Raw genomic sequence first — 25,294 nt, forward strand, 5'->3', positions numbered from 1 at the left:
TGCTCATCTCTGCACCCTCTCCAGCAGTTTTATGTCCTTTTTTAAGTTGGGAGACCAATGTTGGACACAGTATTCCAAGTGTGGTCTGACCATTGCTCTGTAAAGCGGCATTTATTTTATAGCATGTCGTTCATGACCACAGATTGTGAAAGAAGTGAGAGTGCCTAAGAGGAGGCTTGAGACATGAGAGGTTGGAATGGATTGTTTGCCCAGAGATGTCTATAACATATCCCATGATGTTACATATAATTAACAAACAAAAATGAACACGGAAAATATCTTATGATAAAGTGGTGTGTGGTCAAGGCCTTCAAGGGATTCAGTGAAGGCTCTGACTGAAGGGTGTCGACTTCTGGCAGATCCTCTTCTTTGCTGAGGGCTGTGTATTCCCGGTGGCTCTTCCATGTTTCTTCCCTCTAGTTGGGATTTGGACTTCGGGCTTCCAGTGGCCCCTCCTCCTCATGTGCTGATGTCCAGTGTGTCACCAGCATCGGGCCGTCAAGGGATTCTGCAAGGCATTCTCTACAGACGCTGAATCACTTGAAGGATCTAGGCTGATGAATCCTAGGTCAGCATAGTATTTGGGTTCCTCCTCCTTAGCATGGAGCACAGGAGCAACTAGTGCTGTCGTGGGATTCAGCACTTGAACAGAATGTCCAAGGGGCATTTTGGTTTTGTTTTGATTTAATTGGTTGGATTGGCCAAACTTCTGAGCCTGCCCAGTCAATCAAATTGGAACTGAGCAAGAAGAAACTCCCCAGACTCTGAATCCTCTAATAGCTCTGTCACTTCGTGCTCTCTCTAGCCATGTCATCATACCACTTCCAGACAACAGCTGAGCAGGTGCAATTGCAAAGGAGAGGAGGTGGGGGGCAAGAGAGAGTCAGGGTAATGTAGGCTGGGGAAGGGGGGGGGAGAGAGAGACAGGGTTTCAAGTGGCCCCTCCTTCTCATGTGCTGATGTCCAGTGTGTCACCAGCATTGGGCTGTCAAGGGATTCTGCAAAGCATTCTCTACAGACGCTGAATCACTTGAAGGATCCAGGCTGATGAATCCTAGGTCAGCACAGGATGCAGGATGGGGAAGGGGTGAGAAAAAGAGAGAGAGAAGATATTGCAGGATGGGGAAATGGGAATTTCTGGGTGAGGGAAATATATGGAAAACTGTAGGTCAATGTAGTAAAAAAAAAAAAACCTGATGATTGGATAGTAAGAACAAATGAAATTTGAATGACAAAGAGGCAGAAAAATATAGGAAAACTGAAAGAAAAAGATCAGTGTCAGAGATGAATGTGTGGAGGAAGTAAAGAATACTGGAGGAGAGAAGAGAAGAAAATCTGAATTAGAGACCCTGAAGTGATAAGATAAGACAGGAAAAGAGGAACCAGCGATTAGGAGAAACATAATTTGAAAAATTAAATGGCCAGACAACAAAGGTAAAAAAATTATATATATATTTTAAAACTTATATTGAAACAGTGTTTAAAGTGAGTTCACAAAGCAGTAACAATAAATAGGCTGTGACCTTATTACTATTCTGATTCAATTAAAGTGTAAAGCAAAATGAGCTTGATTAGGCAATATAATTCTCCCTGGAAACACCAGCAATTAAAGCATTTTGAGTGTATGAAATAGACGTTGCCTATGATTAAAGTTTGTTTTTTCCAATTTATATGAATGTGTTTCCTTATTTGCATACATTTTTCTAGTGATTTTTTATTAAATCCCTTTCCCGAAACTGTTAATTTATTCAAACACTGTTTTTCCTCCTCCTCTACCAGAAATTCATTAGAAGTGGCAATAGTTCAAGGCTATAAAAGCAAGCCATGTCTTTTCTCTGATTTAGATGTTCCAGTATTTTCCTTGAGCAAGGGCTGTGCTGATTTCGTTCTCTTGATAAGCCATTTGATTCCCAGCAGTTAAAAGTTACAGTCCTTTAAGTATTAAGGTACGTATATAAAACTATATACATATATTTTTTTTCATATATCCTTAACTATAGCAAGTATAAGAAAAATCTATAAAAGTAACTTGAATAAGAAGCAATAATTGTACTATTAAAAATGTTAAACATTATATATTAGTTTATATCACTATGGTGGCACTTTATTTAATGTTTACTGTGTTCGAGATGTTGTCACTACATATATTACACAGATACCTAGCAAATAAAGAGCTGCACAATTTAGGATTGAAACAAGCAAAATTTAAGAAATTAAGGATTGTTGAAAAAAATTATTTTGCTTAATACTTTATTGGGTCCACAAGCATGGAATAGAATAATCTCAGAATAAGCTTATATAGAGCATATCACCCTAATTATTTAACTCCCCCTTTAAAAAAAAACCCTGCAGAAGCAGTTTTTAGCGTAGGCTGGCACGCTGAATGCTATGAGTGTCGGGAGCAGTGTAAAGCATTGAGCGTGCTGGCCTGCGCTAAAAAAACGCTTACACGGTTTTGTGAAAGAGATGTGTGTGTGTGTATGTGTGTAAATGATTTGGTACCATCAATGACATTTATAAGGGAACTGCAAGCAACCTGCTACTGCTGTTCATCATGAGATCATTACAAAATATTCACTGTTAATACAATACGTATCCAAAAATGTAGAAACCGAATGTTATAAAAATTTATGACACACATTGCTACTGAGGGACTCAAAGGCTCCCTTTGATCAAGCTGCGTTAGGGTTTTTATCACCAGCCGCTATGGTAAAAGCTCCGATGCTCATAGGAATTCTATGAGTGTCGGAGCTTTTACTACAGCAGCTGGTGATTAAAAAAAAAACCCTTAGCAACAAATTGTAAAGGTATTTTTTGTCAAATTTTTACTTTATATGCTAGTTATATACTAGTAGACAAAAAAAATCACTACCCTGTGAACTGTCACTGTACACAGAAAGTTAATCAAACGAGCCTCAGACACACTGACTGAATATACAATTTCAGGTCAGGTACTTTTAGCCAATAAGGCAACATGTCCTTCATCATCAGCTCCTCTTACAAGTCAGGTAGGAAATTCAGTAAAAAAAACTCAAAGTCCGAGAAAAACCTGAACCCCACCCGACTGTAGAGCAATAAATATAATTAACAGTGTACAGTCACAGAGCAGTGTATTGCTCTACAGTCGGGTGGGGTTCAGGTTTTTCTCGGACTTTGAGTTTTTTTTACTGAATTTCCTACCTGACTTGTAAGAGGAGCTGATGGTGAAGGACATGTTGCCTTATTGGCTAAAAGTACCTGACCTGAAATTGTATATTCAGTCAGTGTGTCTGAGGCTCGTTTGATTAACTTTCTGGTACAGTGACAGTTCACAGGGTAGTGATTTTTTTTGTCTACTAGTTATATACCTAAAAAGTAAAAATTTGACAAAAAATACCTTTATAATTTGTTGCTAAGGTTTTTTTTAAAAAATCACCAGCTGCTGTAGTAAAATCTCCGACACTCATAGGCTCGTTTGATTAACTTTCTGTATGCAGTGACAGTTCACAGGGTAGTGATTTTTTTTGTCTACTAGTTATAGATTTAAAAAAAAAAAAACCCTAACATGGTTTGCTAAAAGTGGGTCGAAGTGTGGCACCACAAAGACTTTTACCGGTTTTTATTTATTCTCTCTGGTACCATGCCTTGAGTGCTTCAACAGCAAAGTGTATCATACATTTTATAACAAGTACAATTTACATTTGAGACTGATCCTATATATATTGTACCTAAAAAATGAGCACCAAAAACTCACCTAATCACTATTCTTTAAATTGCCCATACACCTCCCCTTTTACAAAACTGTGATAATGGTTTTTAGTGCAAACCAATGTGCTGAATGCTATATGCAGAAAAACACTATCACAGTTTTGTAAAAGGGGGGAAAGTTAGGCACAGTTTATAGAATAGCATTTAGGCCTAGGAGCCATGTCTAACTTTAGGCATGACCATTTGTACCAATGAAAATGTGGTGGAAAACCTCACATCTAAAGTTAGGTACAGATGCCCCTTATTCTATAATTACATGCGTAACTTTGAGGATAGCCCTCAATCTGCCCGGGACCTCCCATTTCCATGGTCCCTTTTTGACGCTCTGTGTAAATTTTAGGCATGATCACACGCCTAAATTTACATGCATAAATTTGAATTCAAATCAGTTAATGTTAAAAATTGTTTGTTAAGAAACCAATTATCAGCACTAATTGTCTTGTTATTCAATTAAGTTGTGCATGCCGCTCACAGTGCCAATTATAGAATTGGGGGCTGGTTTCTACATTTTTTGGATGCATATTGCATAAATTTAGTGGAACACATGAATAGTCAGTATTCTATAGTCCATTTAATGTAATGTAGATAATAGCAAAAATTCAAAGGGCTTTGAATTTTTGCTCTTGTCTACATTACATTCAGTGGAATATAGAATTCTGACCATCCCCATGTTCCACTTTTTTTTTTTTTTTCCTGTGTACTGCTGTTTGCTACATGGGACATTTCTTCTCTTCCTTTTTTATATCATAAATTTAGCAATAAATAAATAAATAATCGTTCCATTTTAAAGTGTCTCAAACTGCAAAACAGAGGATCTAAGCTCCTGTCGATGAAACTGGATCATTAAGTAAAGACTGTGGGAAAATTTTCTACAGAGTCTGGCTTGAGACTGATAATATTTGAGGTAGACCAAGTAATATATTTCCCCAGGAGATTTTGTGTGATTGAGTTATGGCAATTTTAATGTTTTAAATTACTTTAAATAAGGATATCTTTGGGAGGATCTATACTTTAAATAAAGTAAACATCAAGCAAGAGAAAAAAGAAATATCTGGAAACAAATCTGGGATCAGTTAAGTACAGAAGCAGAAATAATCCAGGGAAGAATGTGATATGAAAATAGCAAGGATAAGAAAAAAGTGGGGAAATAAGAGGAAATTGTGTTGCTGTATTTAAAATATTTTGTATATTTTTTCTCTTAGGTGTCTTGCTGTTTTTCAGGGGATAAGGTATATCCTTATGTTTTTGCTTGACTTTCTTTAGTCTTTTAACATGTTTTTCATTCTTTTGTTCTTTCTTTTCCTTAGTAAAGGCATAAGACGTTACTCCAAAGATTTTTATTTTTACTTCCCTTGGTACTGGAAGTTATGGTATTGGATATTTTTATTAAAAAGATCTCAGATTTTCAATGGTGTGAGTCACACATATCGCAACCAATGAGATATTCTTTTAAACATTGCTAATACAAGGGATTTAGCAAAGTGGTTATAAAGTCATGGAGGTCACCTCTTATAAAATACTGACTGGCATACAAATACGCATCATGACATGAACTGTACCAAATTATCTCGTTAACTGCACAATATCACACTCTCTACCTCATAGAATCTCAAAGGTTCTATAATGCATCTCTACTGCATCGTATAAAAATAATAGAAAGTCTCATGCCCTAGTCACCTTTCCGTCAGTACAGGGCTGTAAAAGCAAGAAATTTCTGGACCATACTTTAGCATTCCAAGCAGTTTTTCGATTGTTATTGCTTGGAGCTTGTTCGTATAAAATATTTCAGAACTTAACTGAAAACTTATCTCTTTTCAAAATACTCGGTCAAATAATTCCTTTTTGTCATTCTTAAATTGTTTTTAGTTTATAATCTTTTGTAAACCGCGTAGAACTCATGGTTACGCTATTAAGAAGTTTGATGTTATGTTATGTTCTTGCACTGCACTAAACTGTATCTCCATAAATTGTACTGTAAGTCGCCTTGAAACTTTTTAGGCATAGCGTGACTCATAAATCCCATATTACATTAAATTATATATATCAACTTTCAATCAAAAAATGTTATTAGCCGAGTGGTGGAAATGCTCATTGAAAAACCATTTCATTACAGTGGAGAAAAAGCCTCAACTTTGTCTAATATGCAGACGGCAACCCAATGAGGTTTTCAGCCGTTCTTATTCTGTATCATGGGCAAACAACTCCACTATTTTTCAAAATGCAATCTTTCAAAATGGGGACATATCCCACCACTGTGCACAGGGAACAGGAAAAAGAACCTACGGAAAGGTTTCACTTATCTTCACAGCTGTTAATAACACCAGGATCGCTTAAGGCCTTAGGCCAAAAGGAGACTTAGACATTTTTTTTTATTATGCCCCCTCCATATGTGTATATTCTAACTCTGACCCTGCTATGCCCAGGAATGGCAATGTACCTAACTCTGAGTGCCATTTAAAGAATAGCACCAAGCGCTATTTTTTCAGTGCTGATTTTTTTTTAAGGATCTAGTCAAAAATGTCTTATTTTTCTCTGAATTTATTATGGGCTCCTTTTACAAAGGTGCGCTAGCGTTTTTAGTGCACGCGCCGGATTAGCGCACGCTAGCCGAAAAACTAGCACCTGCTCAAGAGGAGGCGGTAGCAGCTAGCGTGCGTGGCATTTTAGCATGCGTTATTCCGCGTGTTAAGGCCGTAACAAACCTTTGTAAAAGGAGCCCTATGTTGTGATAACTGCAATGTGCACCTCTTTGTAAAGTCTGTGGCTAATTTGTTTTCATAGATGTTACACCAATTGTCACAAGGAAACTCCCCCCCCCCTTTAATGATTAAAGATAATAACACTTATCATTATTATGGCATTACTGGATGCATTCTGTGGAACTGAGCTAGGAAAAGTATTTTCTTAGTTTATGGAATACTTACTCTATTTTTTCCTGGAATGTCTTGTCTGGCTGCTTTTATTTTCATTTTTTTCTCTCTGTGTCTTGTTTTCTCTGTAGGCTTTTATTAACTCCCTCCTTTACAAAACCATGCTAGCATTTTTAGCGCTGGCCGCTGCAGTAACAGCTCCGATGTGCATAGAATTCCTATGAGCATCTGAGCTGTTACCATGGCGGCTGGCACTAAAAATGCTAGCATGGCTTTGTAAAGGAGGTAGTTAATTAGCTGTTGGAGCAATATACCGTATTTTTCGTTCCATAAGACGTACCTGACCATACGACGCACCCTAAATTTAGAGGAGGAAAACAAGAAAAAAAACCATTCTGAACCAAATTATTTCTGCTAGGCTCTGTACCCAACCCCACATTCCTTGCCATGCTCTGAACCTTGTTCCCCCTCCCTGCCAGGCTCCGTACTCTGTTCCCCCTCTGGTAGTCTAGTGGTAGGCTGGGACAAGGCACAGGGCAGACAGGGACAGGGCAAAGGGCAGGCAGGCCTACTGGCTCGCAGGCAGGTAGGGACAGAGCACAGGGCAGGCAGGGCTAATAGCTGGCAAGCAGGGCACAGGGCAGGCAGGGCTAGTGGCTGGCAGGTAGGGACAGGGCACAGGACATGGCTAATAGCTGGAAAGCAGGGCACAGGGCAGGCAGGGCTAGTGGCCAACAGACAGGGCCCCCCATCCCAAGGCAAGCAAGCAGGCAGGCAGGCCCATGTTCTTTTTAAAAAATTCTACCATCTAGCACTGCTTGAACACATCAGGAAATACTGCTCTAATCCACTGATATGTGTAATCATAATTGAAAATCATATAGCTAATGTTTCCTTTTGTCTATGTTCCCTGTTTTATTTTGTACCTATAGTTGATTACTTTATGTTTCCTGCAAGCAGTGACAGACTACTATCTGGGATTTTTACAGTTTGCAATAACATCCACCAGTTCTTAATGATTAACTCCTGCTGGCCCTGAAAATCAAATGAAAGAATTAAATTGGTTGCCAGACAGTGGCGTACCTAGGGTATGTGGCACCCGGGGCCCATCATTTTTTGACCCCCCCCCCCCCCGTAAAAAACTTTTTTTTTTTTTTTTTTTTTGCAATAACCATGAAATGGAATAAATGGTCAGAATAGAAACAGGCAGTGAAAATTTTCTTTTATTGAACCTCATATATGTAACCATTATTCCAAACATAACATAACATAAATTATGTCTAAATTGTCATGACATTAGAAGTACATATGGAGTAGTTGCAGGTGATGCTTGGGACAGTTCTGATTGTGTTAGTTCGGTTTTATGTGTTTTTTGAATAGAAGGGTTTTTATTTCTTTTTGAAGGTTTTGCAGTCTGTGGTTGATATCAATTGGTTGTAGAGTTGGGGGTCGAGTGTTGCAGCTCGAATGGCTAGGAGGTTGTCGGAACAGTTTTTTTCTTTTGACGTTTTTGGTTGGAGGGTGTGTGAATGGTGCACAAGTTCTCCTATGTCTGTTTGAAGTGGATTGAATTATTTAGCTGAAGAAATTAGTTACCCCCCCATTCCACACACATTAATTCTCTTCCATTTTTGTTCCCATTATAAAAAACACTGATAAGTTCCCAGAAAAAAAATACATTAAAATAAGAAGTGAAAACAAAGGCCCCTACAGATGAGAACATAACATAAGAATAGCCTAACTGGGTCAGACCAATGGTCCATCATGCCCAGTAGCCCATTCTCATGGTAGCCAATCCAGGACACTAATACCTGGTCAAAACCCAAAGAGTAGCAACATTCCATGCTACCGATCCAGGGCAAGCAGACACTTCCCCCATGTCTTAATAACAGATTATGGACTTTTCCTCCAGGAATTTGTCCAAATCTTTCTTAAAACCAGCTACACTATCTGCTTTTACCATAACTTCTGGCCACTTCATTTTTAAGTTTAGATCTTTCCTTTCAAACAGAGACCTTGCTAGATGTCAAATACAGCACAAGGTAACTTCACATGGACTTAGCTGTGCAGGAAATGTGAATCTCCTCATACACCCACCATATAGTGCAAAAATGTGCAAAGGTCTGTTTTTTTCTTTCGATCACTACATAGCCTAATGCCACACAAGCAGCGCTGTTACAAACATATTCTGTAGGTCAATGCTAAGGATAACAAAGTTTCCTTCCTTGGACCAGAAGGAGATAAACCACTGGAAGAGATCCCAAAACAACACCCAAAGACCCACTCAGTGTGTGAATCAGTTGAGTGGAGTGGACTAACTGGGGGGTGGAAATGGGCCCGGAGTTTGCTCAGCAGAATTTCCCAGACCACCTCTTCCTCTCAACACATTGACACGCTGCCACCATCACCACTAGGAACACCTCACTGGGTAGGCCAGCTATGCTATAAACTTTATAAAACACATTATTATATTTTCTTATAAAGCACATATTTTAACTGACCTCTCTGACATCCTCAGCCTTTCCATTCACAAAAAATAGAAGGAAGAAAAGTTCCCATTTCCTGCTGTCTCATGTCCCCAGCCTATACAATATTTTTTTTCTGCAGACCCTTCAAAAGTCTGACCAAATCCTCGTTTCACTTGCATTATAAAGTACTGAGGATGCCATCTCTCCCCAATCCCAGGTCCTAAAGTCTAAGACAGTAGCGCAAACTAATGCTGCCAGATACAGGAAAAAAAAATTTTGATTCGATTCAGCCCTATTGAATTGGTTTTTCAATTCGATTTTCCTGCCCAGTTGGGTGATTTTTTTCAAAACTCCTGGTGGGTTTTATAGCTTTTTCACCCCCTTTGGCTTCTCCTAACCACACTGGCGCTGTGGTGTAAATAAAATAAAGAAACAAAAAGGACTTTTCCTCTTTCTGTTAAATCCTAGCTCACGTTTGCAGTCCAACACCAGCTCTGGCAGGATACACATTTCAAATCTGACATGTTATAATCACAAAACAGAAAATAAAATTAATTTTTCTACCTTTTGTTGTCTGGTTATATTTCAAATCTTGTTGGTCCAAGGCTCTGGTTTTCTTCTGATAACTTGCTTGCCAGGGTCTCCTTCTTTCTGCATGCTAACCATCCATCTGCCAACTCTGTCCTCCCTTTCCATTTCCCTTCCCTTCCCAGGAAGTCTGGTATCTTTCCTTTTTTTCATCTCCCTCCACAGATCCACCTTTTCTTAAATATCCTTTCATCCGGCATCTCTCCCTCCTTCCCCACCATCCCAGAGTCCACCATCTCTCCGTTTCTTTTCCTAATTACCCTCCTATCCAGTATCTCTATCCCTCCTCCACACCATCCCTTGTGTCCAATTTCTCTCCCTTTCTGTTCCTTCCCTCCCTAAATCCCATGGTCCATCATCTCTCTCCCTCTCCTCTATTTTCAGACCCATTATTTCTTCCCCCCCCCCAAAGTTTGGCATATGCATGTCTCTTTGAACACCCCCTTCCCTCCGTGTACTTCTAAATCATGGTCCCCCCCCAAAGGCCTGTCCCCCCTTAAAGGTCTGCCTGTCCCACCTTGAAGGCCTGCACCCCCCTTGAAGGCCTGTCCCTTCCCCTTGTAGGCCTGTCCCCCCCTTGAAGGCCTGCCTGCCTGTCCCCCCCTTGAAGGTCTGCACCCCCCGAAGGCCTGCACCCCCCCGAAGGCCTGTCCCCCACTTGAAGGCCTGTCCCCCCCCCTTGTAGCTTCTCCCCCCCCCCCTTGTAGGCCTGACCCCCTTGAAGGCCTGCCTGCCTGCCTTTCCCCCCTTGAAGGCCTGCACCCCCTTGAAGGCCTGCACCACCCCCCTCGAAGGCCTGCACTCCCTTGAAGGTCTGCACCCCCCCCCGAAGGCCTGTCCCCCACTTGAAGGCTTGTACCACCCCCTTGTAGCTTCTCCCCCCCTTGTAGGCCTGTCCCCCCCTTGAAGGCCTGCCTGCCTGCCTTTCCCCCCCTTGAAGGCCTGCACCCCCTTGAAGGACTGCACCCCCCCCGAAGGCCTGCACTCCCTTGAAGGTCTGCACCCCCCCGAAGGCCTGTCCCCCCCTTGAAGGCCTGTCCCACCCCCTTGTAGGCCTGCCCCCCCCTTGTAGGCCTGTCCCCCCTTTAAGACCTGTCTGCCTGCCTTTCCCCCCCTTGAAGGCCTGTCTCCCCCTTGAAGGCCTGCACCCCCCTTGAAGGCCTGCACCCCCCCTTGAAGGCCTGTCCCCCCCTTGTAGGCCTGTCCCCCCCCTTGTAGGCCTGTCCCCCCCCTTGTAGGCCTGTCCCCCCCCTTGAAGGCCTGCCTGCCTTTCCCCCCTTGAAGGCCTGTTCCCCCCCTTGAAGGCCTGCACCCCCTTGAAGGTCTGTACCCCCCAAAGGTCTACACCCCCCCCGAAGGCCTGCACCCCCCTGAAGGCCTGCCTGCCCCCCTTGAAGGCCTGCCCCCCTTGAAGGTCTGCACCCCCCCCGAAGGCTTGTCCCCCCTTGAAGGCCTGCCTGCCTGCCTGTCACCCCCTCCCCCTTGAAAGCCTGCTTGCCTGCCCGCCCGCCCCACCCTGAAGGCCTGATGCCCCGACCCACCCCGAAGGACCGCTCGCCCCCCTGGCCTCCCCGCACCTCCTATGAACAGCCGCAGCAGGATCGCGAAGTCAGCGTCAGCGATCCCTGCGCTGCTTCCTGCGCCACGGTCCCGCCCCTCCTCTGACGTCAGAGGAGGGGCGGGATCGCGGCGCAGGAAGCAGCGCAGGGATGCTGACGCTGACTTCGCGATCCTGCTGCGGGCTGCTTCACAGGTGGTGCAGGAAGGTCAGTGGGGCGAGCGGTCCTTCGGGGGTGGCGGGGGACTGAACGGCAAGGCCGGGAACACCCCCTTAGGGCTGGTACCCGGGGCGGCCCGCCCCCCCGCCCCCCCCTAGGTACGCCACTGTTGCCAGAGAAGGAGAAGTAATGCCAAAATTGCTGTCTTATTCTCAAAGGTGTGGGATCAGATTTAAGTTTTAGAAGCTCCAGAATACTGTGAAATTTCTTTTTTTGGTTTTTAATCTTTTTAACGTAAAAATTTTTATGCCCAAAAAATTGGCAACGTATCAATTAATAGTAGCAATCTTTTTAAACTAGTTAATGATTTATATGATACAGAGACACTCACTGATATTGTAGAAGAATCTACCCTATCTGCAAACAGTCTGGCTGATTTTTTTCAATTCCAAAATAAAAAAACTAAGATCTTCTCTCACCGATCCTGTCGATCTTCACTGGTGTTATCCTATTCTGCAAGATTCTGATGTTTTTAGAGCAGATCTCAGTTGGAACAGGTTTACAGCTTTTGATTGGCAAACCTTTAGTAAATTATATAATAAGTACGCTAAATCTTACTGTAGATTGGATACCTGCCCTCTGAATGTTATGAAAACCACCCCGGTTAATTTTAAGGCTAAACTGCTGACTTGGGTTAATTCTATATTATTCATAAGAAAATTTCCAGTGGAACAAGGTCAAATTGTGATTACAACAATTAGAAAAAAAATGTTAAATAACCATCTAATATTGCATCTAATTTTAGACCTATTGCTAGTATCCCCCTGGCCACCAAATTTAGGAGGGGGTGGTAAATGCTGAACTAATTACATATTTAGAGAAGTACAACATCTTGCCTGACAACCAATCAGGTTTCCGGTCAGGTTATAGTACTGAAACAGTCATAGCTTCTCTGTTTGATTACCTGCACTCACTATTCAGTCAAGGTTAAAGTGCTATGATCTTGCAACTTCATCTGAGTAGTGCATTTGACTTGGTCGATCACCTTATTCTTCTGGATTATTTGGAATCCATTGGGAAATCCATCGGGAAATGTCCTGAATGGGTTCCATGGGCAATAGATCTTATTAGGTGTTTAAGGATGATATTCTGTTCTACAGTTGGGATAACTCCTGTGGAGTTCCTCAGGGCTCCCCTTTGTCCCCCACCTTGTTCAACATCTTTCTTGTTTCTTTGGGAAATTTCTTACAAAGCCTAAAGCTTAAATTCTATATCTATGTGGATGACATTACCATAGTCATCCCGCTAATCTGTCTCTCATCCGGGTTCATAAATTCACTATCAATTATTTTAAATCAGATCGAACTTTGGATGGCTGCTTTCAAACTGAAATTAAATACAGAAAAAACTCCATTTTTCTTAGCAACTCCCAACGACAAAATCAAAGAAACAATGATGCATGTGAACGGGTTGGATTACAATATCAAACAATTCCTAAAAATATTGGGAGTAACTTTGGACAAACACCTCACATTGGAAAAACATTCTGATTTAACATTTAAGAAAAGTATCTTGGTGCTCTAGAAACTTTGCACCATTAAGAAGTACTTTGACGAAGCCTCTTTTTGTTTGTTAGTTCAATCTTCCATTCTGAGTATTCTTAACTATTGTAACATCATATATTTGGGTGCTTCAAGAAAATTCTCAGAAAATTGAGGGTGATCCAGAATAAGGCTGTTCGCCTCATTTTTGGCCTAAAAAAATGGAAGCATGTTACCTCCTTTTATCAAAAGCTTCATTGGTTGCCATTTGAATCCAGAGTCTTGTTTAAGTTTTCATGTATCTGCTATAAAACAGTATTTGGCATGCTACCAGGCTATCTTACCCCTCATTTTACTCTGAGTTACACTAACAAGAGCTCTCAAAGAGTACACTTGTTTGCATATCCCTCAATAAAATCCTGTCATTACAAAAGGTTCCTCGAGAGAACCTTTTCTTTTCAGGCGGCCAAACTGAATACATGGCTTGCCAACATTGTGTTAGAAGCTTCCATTTATCTTGATTTTAGAAAACAGATAAAAACACAACTATTTAACAGGCTGGGTTCTTAATGTATCTTATTTTTTAACTTAATACAAAACCCCCCCCCAGTGTGTCTCCAGTAACATCATTATCCCCCATGGCTATTTTTGCTTTTTATGAACAAAACTAACCCATTTGGAGAAAATGCCCCCCGGACACAACCTAATTTGTGCCAAAAGTCATCCTAGTAGTCTCTAGCGCAGTGGTTCCCAAACCCTGCCTTGGGGGACCCCCAGCCAGTCGGGTTTTCAAGATATCCCTAATGAATATGCATGAGAGAGATTTGCATATAATGGAAGTGACAGGTATGCAAATATCTCTCATGCATATTCATTAGGGATATCTTGAAAACCTGACTGGCTGGGGGTCCCCCAGGACAGGGTTTGGGAACCACTGCTCTAGCTTATATAAAAGCAGGCAGAACTACTGGAGTCAACCCAGTGGGGTATGCTGTAGCAGAATGGTATACATTCTGTTTTCACTAAATTGATCCTTTCTGCACCAACTTGGCATGGTACTGAAGCCAAGTGTGGACTGGCCTAGATAGGGTCCTGTAATGATCCTTACACTTAAAGATGCATCAGAATTTAGAATCTGTTGGAATGCATGCTGTGGCAGATTGATTAGAAATTTTGCATAAACAGAATTAAAGCAATCAATCTGGATACTACTAATTATTTCAACTTCGTTGTAAACTCTTCTAATGGGAGAAATCTTCTTAATCTATTCAACAGGTGTAAATTAAAGAGGCCGTTTTAGCAGCCCTTGAAATGTTTGCCACTCCATATCATGTAAAATTACCATCATAAACCACCTAAAAAAAACCAGCTTAAAAACATTAAAATTGTGGTACTGTGCACTGAACTCGACTCTATAGTTTGCTAACAAGATTTTATGGTGCATGTCCAGTACAGTGTTACAAAGGATTTTTAAATCATGAAAGCACTGATTTAAGACTTTTTTTATGTTAACTTTTTTTTTATTATTATTTTTTTTAGCTCTGGGTCATACTATTTAAAGGTGTTCCTTTTAACAAAAAAAAAAACCTTTTCATGTAAGGATTGATTATTGGATTTAGCCCTTTGATTCTGCACATCCAGGATGGGTGGGTGGGAGGGGGAGGGGTATGCAATTAATTTATTATTTGATTACAAGGTTGTTTATCTTGATCATTTGCATTACATTAAACGTTTTTACACTTTTAGGAAGGGTGGGTGGGGATGGGGAGGGGGTTATGTATTTATTCTATCATTTGAAGGAATTGAGTGCTATCTATTGAGTTAATTGATTGATAATATGTTGCACTTTGTGCTGGTTTTAAAATGAATAAAGATTAAAAAAAAACAACCCACAAACAACTTTTTAGAGTTAATTAATTATGTACGTATGACATGAGTGTAACAAATAAGCTAGACTATTGTTTCAAATGGACCCAGGGTCATGTGAGTGGAATTGTACGTTTGCCCTTGGTTTTTGCATTTGTTTGGTAGTTATTTACCATTTTAAACAGACACAGGAACTTGAGAGTGGAATTTTACTTGTTTGGTCTTGGTTTTAGTGTATGGTTTGTAATTATTTTTGTTTCACTCTTTTATGAGAGAGAACACCTTCTTAACTCAAGGCTTTTTGTTCCTTTTATCAGCTCTTTCCAATTGTGGTGAAGGTTGAGATTTTACACCAGTTGGATTGGTCATTCCTCATTTAGGACCTGCCCACCCTATGCACCGAAGCCCATAGGGATTGAATGGGCTTCGGTGCATATGCCGCACGGTACTCGCTACCGTGGCTTGATAAAAGAAGCCCTAACAGAGAACGACTATGGTAACAGCCTAACTTATATGTGATATTCATATCATACTTACATAATTAATTAACTCTTTGCTTTTTCACTTGCAGAATTTCTTATTGCAATTGGCTTTGGAGCTCATAATAATAATTAAAAAAAACCAATGTCTAAAAAGTGGCCTAAATGGGTACTTGGACAATCAAAAAGCCTGATCGTCCAAGTACCCATAATCAAAGCTGGTTTTAGACGTATCTAAAACCAGCTTAGGCCTTTCCCCTGCTTCTAAACGCATAGAGCGAAAAGAGGCGTTTTTAGAGGAGGGGAAAGGGCGGGCGGTGTGTGGAAGGTGAGCCAACCTAGACCTAGGCGTGCAGCAGGTATAACCAAAACATTAGGCAGGTTGCCTAGTCGGCACTTATACCTGTTTTGACTTGGTCTAAGTCAAAACGTATAAGTGCTGAAAAAGGGGCCGCTGAGCTCATCGCTGCAGCTCAGCGGTCCCAGCAACCTGCCTATCACTGCAGGAGAGATGGCTCATCTCTCCTGCCAGTGATGGTGATCGCCCACCCCCCTCCAAACCGCGATCCTCACCCCAAAGTGCCGCGGTTTGGAGGGGGGTGGGCGATCACCATCGCTGGCGAGAGATGAGCCATCTCTCCTGCAGCGATCAGCCCTCCCCCAGCTATTATGATCGGGCAGGAGGGAGCCCAAGCCCTTTTGCCCCGCAATCCCCTCCCCCCCCGCTGAGTCCGATGGGGCCAGGAGGGAGCACAGCCCTCATGGCCCGGCGATCTCCAACCCCCCTCCCCTCCCCATGATCCGGCCAGGAGGGAGCACAGGCCCTCCTGCCCAGCAACACCCTGAGCCCCCGACTAAGTAGGGGCAAGAGGGAGCCCAATCCCTCTTGCCCCGGCGGCACCCCAAACCCCCGATTAGGTTCGGGGCAAGAGGGAGCCCAAGCCCTCTTGCCCCGTGATCCCCCCCGCCGAGTCCGATGGGGCCAGGAGGGAGCCCAAGCCCTCATGACCCGGCGATCTCCAACCCCCCTCCCCTCCCCACCATCTGGCCAGGAGGGAGCACAAGCCCTCCTGGCCCGGCGACACCCCCTAACCCCCACCCCCCACTAAAATATGAGCAGGAGGGATCCTGTGGGCGGGGCCTTAGGCACATGGGCCGGTTGGGTGGGGGGGTAATCTGGGGTTCGGGGGGCAGTCATGGGGGGGTTGCATCAAGGGCAGGAGGGCCTGGGATCACTCCTGCCCATATTTTAGTGGGGGGTGAGGGTTAGGGGTGCCACGGGCCAGAAGGGCTTGGGCTCCCTCCTGCCCCGATGTCGTGGGGGGGGGATTCTGTAACCTGTAGGGGTGTTTCCGCATTTGCACCTGAAGTTTAGGCCTCTCTGACATCATCAAGCCTGAACCATTGTCTGCAAGAAATCTTTCCAGCATGAACTTTGCAAGAAGAAAGAACACATCTTTGCTGTTTCTGCCTGATGCATTTTGGGTATGTACCAGAATGGCATTCTACTCAAGGACATCCATCTGTGTCTTCATAATTAGACTGTGTGATTCTTGGGGGAGTTATACTCCTATCCTGTTCTTATCTGTCTAACGGCACCTATGTCTACCAGCCTATATGACACCTTACACAGAAAGGCTATTCATCTAAGTTCTGTTTCTGGATTGGTCCGAGGAAGTCATCTGACGAGATTCAAGTGAAAAGGTGCTAATGATAATTTAGTCTGTGTCGGGATGTGAGGAAGCTCACATCTTACCACAGGTGTTCTGCCCGCGACCTTTTTATTTTAATAATTAGACCTGTAAAGTTCCCTAGTGTGACTCTCTGTCTAAGAGAGAGTGATTCGGACTCTAAAACAGCTCTGAATTCCAGCACTAAAAGGAAACTTGTCTGCCAATGAGTTATAGCCTTACCAGGGGCTGACGAACACGTGTGCCTGTAACAAAGGATTTCTTACGTCTCCTCAAGCTAACAAGAAAGTTTCCATTTCACCTAATCTTCGGCGGAGTCCTAATCAGATGATAAGAATACGGAACTTATTATCTTATCAGCTGGGATTAGATAAGTATATCCGATTGTGAAACAGGACAAGGTTTGTGAAGCTACCTTGGTGATTACTGTAATCATTTGCTAATCAGGGATTTTATTATTATAAGGAATTGTTTAGTGTGTGTAACAATTAGTTTTACTTAGTTATCTAACAAGTGTATTGTGATAATTATGTACTGAGTTTCATTTATGTAATCAGATATTTTGTGAACAATATTTAGATATTGCAGCTGGCTTGTGAATTATATTTTTCTATTTTCATAATAAAAGTATTTCTCATTAGCCTGGGTCTTGTGTCATGTAAACAGGCAATAAAGCTGAACCTGGATCAGCGTTTATGGTTTTCCCTAGACAAATCTAACAGACATGTAACTTGTTTATGTAACTGATTAGTATATACCATAAATCTTGCTACAAACCGGTGTTGTTTTTGACAGACACCGGTTACAGAATCCAGCTTTTAGGCAAAGGACTGGCTCCTCCTTCGCCTTGTTTTGGATGTTTGGGGCTTAGGCTTTTTTTAGGTTGATTATAGGGTATAAGTTTAGACGTAGTGGTGGTCTGGGCGTTTAAACAGCTGAACATAGAGGCAGGCCATTATCAAAAAAACCCTCCTTTTGGACATTTTTTTTGATAATGGACATTTTCCCTGCTTCTACTTTCAACGTTTAAGACCGTAGGCCAAAAGGGGACTTAGACTTTTTTTATTATGCCCCTCCATGTGTTTATTTCAGTTTATTGAATGATTAGTAGAGGGAGGAAACATGATCAGGAGGGGAAACAAAATTGGTAAGATGATGCAGCTTGCATATCTTTAATTCAGATTCAAATGAATCATAATCTCTTTGGTAAGAATCCTATACATAACAAACAAAAGCAAAATTATACTACTTACATGCTCTACCTAGATGGCTGATTAGTTTCAGAGGAGAAATATTTCTACTACATAATCACAAAGAAACAACTTATCTGGGATACTCTTCTTCTTTTTTCTGGGCAAACAATTATCCCATCAGTGGCAGTATCCAAAGAATATTCCCAAAGATTCACTCTGTGAGCTGTACTTATTAGGTTCAAAACATGTTTGCTGTCGGAGAGGATCCTTATTCATTTCAGCACCATAAGATGAATACATTTTAGAGCTCCTCAATTTAAATCTTTTTCACAGTTTGAAACTATTTATCAGTCTGGATTTTGGACCAAATCCCAAGGCTCTCTGGATATTTATAGACAAGTCAGGCTAGTACACACCCTTAAGTATCATTCATGCGTTACATTTATTTACGTGTGCATGTGTTGCAAACTTTGTTTCACTTGAAATGAAAATATTTGGCATCTTTAAAAAGCAGTGTAATGACTTTTAGCAGGATCATTTAAACAAATACATCAAGCTGTTGTAAGATCTATCTATGTGGAAGATATCCTGATTGAGAGGAGAGTGTGGTGTAGTGGTTAGAGCTACAGTGGTTATGGGTTCAAAACCCCATTCTGCTCCTTGTGACCCTGGGCAAGTCACCTAATCCTCCACTGCCCCAGGTACATTAGATTGATTGTGAGCCCGCTGGGACAGATAGGGTGGATGTCCAGATAGATGATTTAAAAAAAAAAAAAAAAAAAATTCTAGATGTATTTTTCGACAATGGGCATTTTCCTACTGCTGACTCTGGGTGTCTAGCACCATACTTCAAAATCGAACTTAGATGTATGTTTTGATTATGCCTCTCCAAGTGCAAAATAATTCTGGTTATCCTTGAGAGACAATGGTGCTCATTTTCAAAGCAAATGGACATTCCAAAATTTTAAAATGAATGTCCATGTGCTTGAAATGTCCAAATCCCAATTTGTAAAGGCAGCATTTGGAGGTCCAACACTGCCATGTGTTCAAACAGCAAGGGGGCGTGTTTTGGGTATCCTGACCTATTAGCTCTGCCACAGTGCTAAAATATAAAATTTATTTTTTAGCACATCCTCCATATTACTCTGGGACATCTCAGCACACCCTATGGTAAGCCATATCGTGCTTACTGTTGCTTTGTAAAAGAGCTCTATTGTTTGCAATACCTTTCAAGAACTCACTTACCTCTTCTTTTACAAAACCACAATTGCATTTTTTAGTGCAGGCCGGCACACTTAATGCTCTGCGCTGTTCCTGACGCCTATAGGAACTCTATGAGCTACGGGAGCAGCGCAGAGCATTCAGTGCACTGGCCTGTGCTAAAAACTGCTATTGCGGTTTGATAAAAAAAAGGGAGGGGGGCTTATGGACTTAGGGCTCCTTTTATCAAGCCGCGCTAGCGGGGTTAACGCGCGTGACATTTCATCATGCGTTAACCTCCGCGCTGGCCTAAAAACTCCCATCTGCTCAAGGGAGGGGCTAGTGTGGCCGGTGGTATAGCACACGGTATTACGCGCATTAAACCGCTAGCGTGGCTTGATAAAAGGAGCCCTTAGGGGTAAGTGATTAACATGGGCTGCCTTTAAAACAGGGTATTACAAACTGTGTGCCATCTCCCAGCCGTATTTTGCGCAGTTTTTCAATGACGACATTCCCTATGTGCGGGCGAGCATTGCTGTGAAGAATGAGTGGCCCAGCCAAGAGCAACTGAGATCAGGTTTTGTTTATTTTTCGCAAAAAATCATGATAATACACTGCTGTGACACTTCTTCCACATGGAACATTGTCTGTGACGATGATGCCTTCATGATCATAAGCAAGAATCATCATTTGTTTGACTTTTGATTGAGCGCATCAAAATTTTTTTGGCCATGGGGAAGATGGAGCTCTCGTCATTGAAAAACTACACAAATACGGCTAGGAGGTGTTACCTCATGCTCCCTACAGACCAGACACGAGTCCACCAGACTTCGACCTTTTTCCAAAGTTGAAACAATTTATGCGTGGACATCATTTTGCATCTCTGGAAGAGCTTTTTTCCGCCGGTACCCGAGCCATACGGCAACTGAACAAAACAGTGACTTGGATAGAATAATGAAGCTTTCCCGGACATTGGGACTCGGTCATTGCAAAGCAGGGAGACTATATTGAAGGACTGTAAAGAAATATTTGAAAAACAGATAAAACATGTAAATTAAAAAAAAAATTAAAAAAATAGTGTGCATTATTTATGAAACGACCTTCGTACCTGATTTCTCTAAATCTACAAAGGTGAGACACAGAGCCTTTGTGGCTCTGCATCCTCAGGTTTTGACTACGAGGGCTATTTTTTCTTGCAATTTCCCTGCAAAAGTTGTGCTAAGATTGAGGGTAAGAATGTTGTGTTATCTGGCCCTAAACAATTGAAGAGTTTTATTGATGGTAGAAAATTTTCCCCAGGCCTATTGGTTGTTGGCACGCTTCTGGAGCAGATGATGGTGTGTGAATTTGAGCAGTTTGAACATTTGTTTAAAGCTTGTCTCTGTTTTCCACCTTTAAAGCTCAAATATCTAAAAAATTAATGGCCCCTTTTATCAAGGCATGATAGAAATTTTTAGCACAGGCCAGCGCTGTAAATGCTTTGATGTTCACACAATTCCTATGAGCATTGGAGCACTTACCTGGCCCGCCCAAGCTAAAAATCTCTAGCGCAGCATGATAAAAGGGGAGGGTAAGAACTTAAAAATTAAAAATAAAATTTGAATACTTAAAAAAAATCTAAGACCCCTCAAATTTATTATTTATGGAGAAATTGACATAATCACATGGTTTGTCTGCTAAAAATATTTCCACTTCTATTTGGTTATTTTGTGGTGAAAATTACTTTGGACTTATTTTATTTTTTCGTGTGCTCATTATCACTGTTACAATCCTTCTCTCTGCACTTCATTTCTATAATTTTCTCCCCATTATTCCTTTTCCTGAAGCCTATCCACAACCCTACAAACACACCAAACTCACCCTGGGAGAATCCCAATCAAGATGGCAGAATGATTTACTATTTTCACTGATAGGACCAGTTCCTGCATTGTTCTCATAACTATGCTAAATATTGACGTAGTGAACATAAGAACATAAGCAGTGCCTCTGCTAGGTCAGACCAGAGGTCCATCGTGCCCAGCAGTCCGCTCATGCAGCGGCCCAACAGGTCCAGAACCTGTGTAGTAATCATATATCTATACCCTTCTATCCCCTTTTCCTTCAGAAAATTGTCCAATCCCTTCTTGAACCCTAATACCGTACTCTGTCCTAACACGCCCTCTGGAAGCGCATTCCAGGTGTCCACCACTTGCTAGGTGAAGAAGAACTTCCTAGCATTGGTTTTGAATCTGTCCCCTTTCAACTTTTCCGAATGCCCTCTCGTTCTTGTAGTTTTTGAAAATTTGAAGAATCTGTCCCTCTCCACTTTCTCTATACCCTTCATGATCTTATAGGTCTCAATCATATCCCCTTTAAGTCTCCTCTTCTCCAGGAAAAAGAGCCCCAGTTTCTCCAATCTTTCAGCAGCCTGAGGTTGTGGGTTCAAACCCCACACTGCTCCTTGTGACTAGAGAACAACATGAGGACAAATTTGTCCCCATCCCTGCAGGAGCTCAATTTCTCTGTCCCGTCCCCATGAGTTTTGTCCCTGCCTCATTCCTGAAAGCAGGGCAGGATTATCCAATAGGCCAAGTAGGCACGTGCCTAGGGCCGAAAATGGTCAGGGGGGCCCAATGAAGGAGGGCATCAACATTGTTTTTTCCAAACAGCGATGGGCCCCTCCAGTATCGATTGGCAACGTGGGCCCCCCCCAATTGGCAACGCGGGCCCCACCCCAATCGGCAATGCAGCCCCCCCCATCGACGGAAAGTAAGGCAAGCAAGCAACGTGGGTAAGAAAGGCAACGGGAACTGTAATTGTGCAAGCGGTGCTGCTTGCCCAAAGCTTCCCTATGACGCAGATTCCTGTTTCCGCCTTGGCGTATGGTGGGGTGGTGCAGGGCGGGGCAGGGGGCCCAGTGTACTTGTGTGCCTAGGGGCCCTTCACAAATTAATCCTGCCCTGCTTGAAAGCTCTACCTTAACTGCACAAGCCTAGAACACTTATGATTTTAAAGTGTTTGAGGCTTGTGCAGATGAGGACAGAGTTTGCAGAAAAGGGGCAGGGACAGGAAAAGAACTTGCAGGGACGGGACAGGAAATGAATTCCCACAGGGATGGGGAAAAATTTGTCCCTGTGTCATTCTCTACTTGTGATCCTGGGCAAAATACTTAATCCTCCACTGCCCAGATAGGGCAATGCTTCAGTACCTGATTTGTAATCTGTTCTGAGCTCCTTTGGGAAGAGAGGCTAAAAATTCAAATAAATAATTTATTGTCAGAGCATGGTAGGAGGGACTCTACCTCCTGCTGGGTGACTCTGGTGCTGGTTTGGTGTGTATTGTAGAGGTACAGAAAGGTGATTGGGGGAGGGGATTGCACAAAAGCAGGAGGATCCTGACTAGCTGGATCAGGTGGGGTACAGTAAAATGAAAAAAGAGGGAGAGGGCAGGAGGTTTACAGCTCAAATGTTATCTTATTGCTTTTAGGCTTGGGGAAGGGTATTTGAGAAAAGGGGATAAATACTTTTTGCATTTAAAATTGTGTATCTCTATATAAAGTTTATGTGAAGAGCCCATGCCTTTATAGCAGCCCATTTCTTAACTACGTACTTTCATCCTAGCAATATCTTTATGAAGATACAGCCTCCAGAACTGAGAGAATCCTCAAGGTGGGGTCTCACTAGCAACCTTTCTAGAAGATCTATACAAAAGACTGGTTTTAGTGTAGAATAGATCAAATTTTAAGAACAATGTCACCAACACACTTATATTCCTTGGACACTGTATTTTGATTGCTCTTAAGTCTCGTTTGTAGACATATTTTGTATTTATTACACAGATTCATGAATCCCATAATATAATTATTGTCATGTTCTATTTCAGTTTGCTCATGACATTGTTATCAAGTCTCTGATATGCCCCAAAATAGAAGAAGAAAAAATCACCAGTTTCAGAAGTGACTGCTAATTGGACCCCCCAGCAAAGAGAAAAAATGAGGATGGACAAATCTTCTGAAATAATTAGACCCATTGGGCAGACGAGCAGTCCAGTTAATTATTCTACTTTCCTTCCTTCAAATACTACTGACTGCAGAAGGGTTTTAGTACCAGAAGAAGTCTTGTTCACCATTTCAGCTATTGGCCTATTGGAAAACCTGCTGGTCATTTTAGCCGTGCTTCGGAATAAGAACCTTCACTTGCCCATGTACTTTTTCATTTGCAGCTTGGCTGTGTCCGACATGCTGAGCAGTCTGTACAAGATTCTGGAGAATATTATGATCATCTTATCCAACATGGGGTATCTGGAGCGAACAGGGCCGCTTGAGAAAAAGATGGATGACGTCATGGACTGGATTTTCATTCTGTCTTTGCTGGGGTCTATCTTCAGCTTGTCAGCCATTGCTGCAGACCGTTACATAACCATATTTCATGCGTTACGATACCACAACATCATGACAATGAGACGTGCTACAGCCATCCTGGCTGGAATTTGGCTATTTGGTGGTGGGAGCGCCATTGCCATGATCATTTTTTTCCATGACACCGCTACAATTATTTGCTTCACTGTGATGTTTCTTTTGATGCTAGTCTTCATAATCTGCCTCTATATCCACATGTTCATTCTCGCCCGATCACATGCCAAGAAGATAGCATCGCTGCCTGGACAATGGAATGCAGTTCACCAGAGAGCCAACATGAAAGGAGCCATTACGTTAACAGTTCTACTTGGAGTCTTCATATGCTGCTGGGCCCCATTTGTACTGCACCTCCTTCTTGTAAAGTTCTGCCCACAAAACCCATACTGTGCATGCTACCTGTCAATATTCTATGTGAACTGTACACTGATTATGTGCAATTCAGTTATTGATCCGTTAATTTATGCATTTCGAAGTCCCGAACTTAGAACTACTTTTAAGAAAATGTTTTGTTGTCCGTGGCCTAGATAGACTGAGAAAAGTTCAGAATTGAGAACATAGCTGAAATATAACATTCTAGAAACCAGTGCCTAGTATTGCCATTCTGGAATTTTATCCCCTCTTTTACTAAGTCCGATTGTGAAGGCCGACGTGTTAAATGCTCTTATGCCTATAGCAGTGGTCTCAAACTCGCAGCCTGGGGGCCACATGTGGCCCGCCAGGTACTATTTTGAGGCTCTCGGTATGTTTATCGTAATCATAGAAGTAAAATAAAACAGTTTTTTGATCATATGTCTCTTTAGCTATAAATTACAATATTATTATTAAGACTTGGCTAAAAGGAAAGATTTATAAACTATAAAGAGTTTTACCGCATGCAAAATTGTCATTTCTTTAATAAGACATTAACTATTTTTTCTGAGGCCCTCCAAGTACCTACAAATCCAAAATGTGGCCTTCAAAGGGTTTGAGTTTGAGACCACTGGCCTATAGGGACTGAATGGGCGTTGGAGCATTTGTCACATGACTTATTGCTCCTGTAGCTTAGTAAAAGGAGGCCTTAAATTTTAAAGAAACATATGTGTATTATATTTTTTTTAATGACATTGTTATTTTTGATCATTATACTGAAAAAAAATATTGACAAGCTAAAGAGCAGCAAATCATTTAGACTGGATGATATACATCCAGGATCCTGAAATAACTCAAACATGAAATTGCTGATCTACTATACAAGATATATCTTGTATATCGATTATAACCTGTTATTAAAATTGTCTGTGGCACCTGAAGGTTGGAATATGGCCAATCTAGCGCCAATATTTAGAAAGGGTTCCACAGTGATCCAGGAAATTACAGACTAGTATGCTTAACATCAGTGGTGGACAAAATGATGGAAACTATTAAAAAGAATAAAAATGACCTAACATATAAAGATAGAGTTAACAGTGATTCAACCAAGGCAAATCTTGCTTCACTAAGGTTTTTTTTTGCTAAGATACAGTACACACTAACATGTTCTTATAGCAGCTTAACATGC

At 41.9% G+C, this 25,294-nt stretch overlaps 1 protein-coding gene across 1 annotated transcript; it reads left to right on the plus strand.

Annotated features, from left to right (window-relative positions):
- The first annotated feature begins 1,851 nt into the window (after window positions 1-1,851).
- On the plus strand, window positions 1,852-24,515 carry MC2R (melanocortin 2 receptor). Its single transcript, XM_033934709.1, has 2 exons — window positions 1,852-1,946; window positions 23,223-24,515. Exon 2 carries the CDS (start codon window positions 23,332-23,334, stop codon window positions 24,283-24,285), a length of 954 nt encoding a protein of 317 aa, XP_033790600.1. The 5' UTR covers window positions 1,852-1,946; window positions 23,223-23,331; the 3' UTR covers window positions 24,286-24,515.
- Window positions 24,516-25,294: the final 779 nt, after the last annotated feature.

This window comes from Geotrypetes seraphini, chromosome 2, assembly GCF_902459505.1.
Source record: "Geotrypetes seraphini chromosome 2, aGeoSer1.1, whole genome shotgun sequence".
Taxonomy (NCBI): Eukaryota; Metazoa; Chordata; class Amphibia; order Gymnophiona; family Dermophiidae; genus Geotrypetes; species Geotrypetes seraphini.

Bases quoted from the DNA above. Each gene is read 5' to 3' on its own strand.
- MC2R (XM_033934709.1), top strand. From the start codon at position 23,332: ATGAGGATGGACAAATCTTCTGAAATAATTAGACCCATTGGGCAGACG.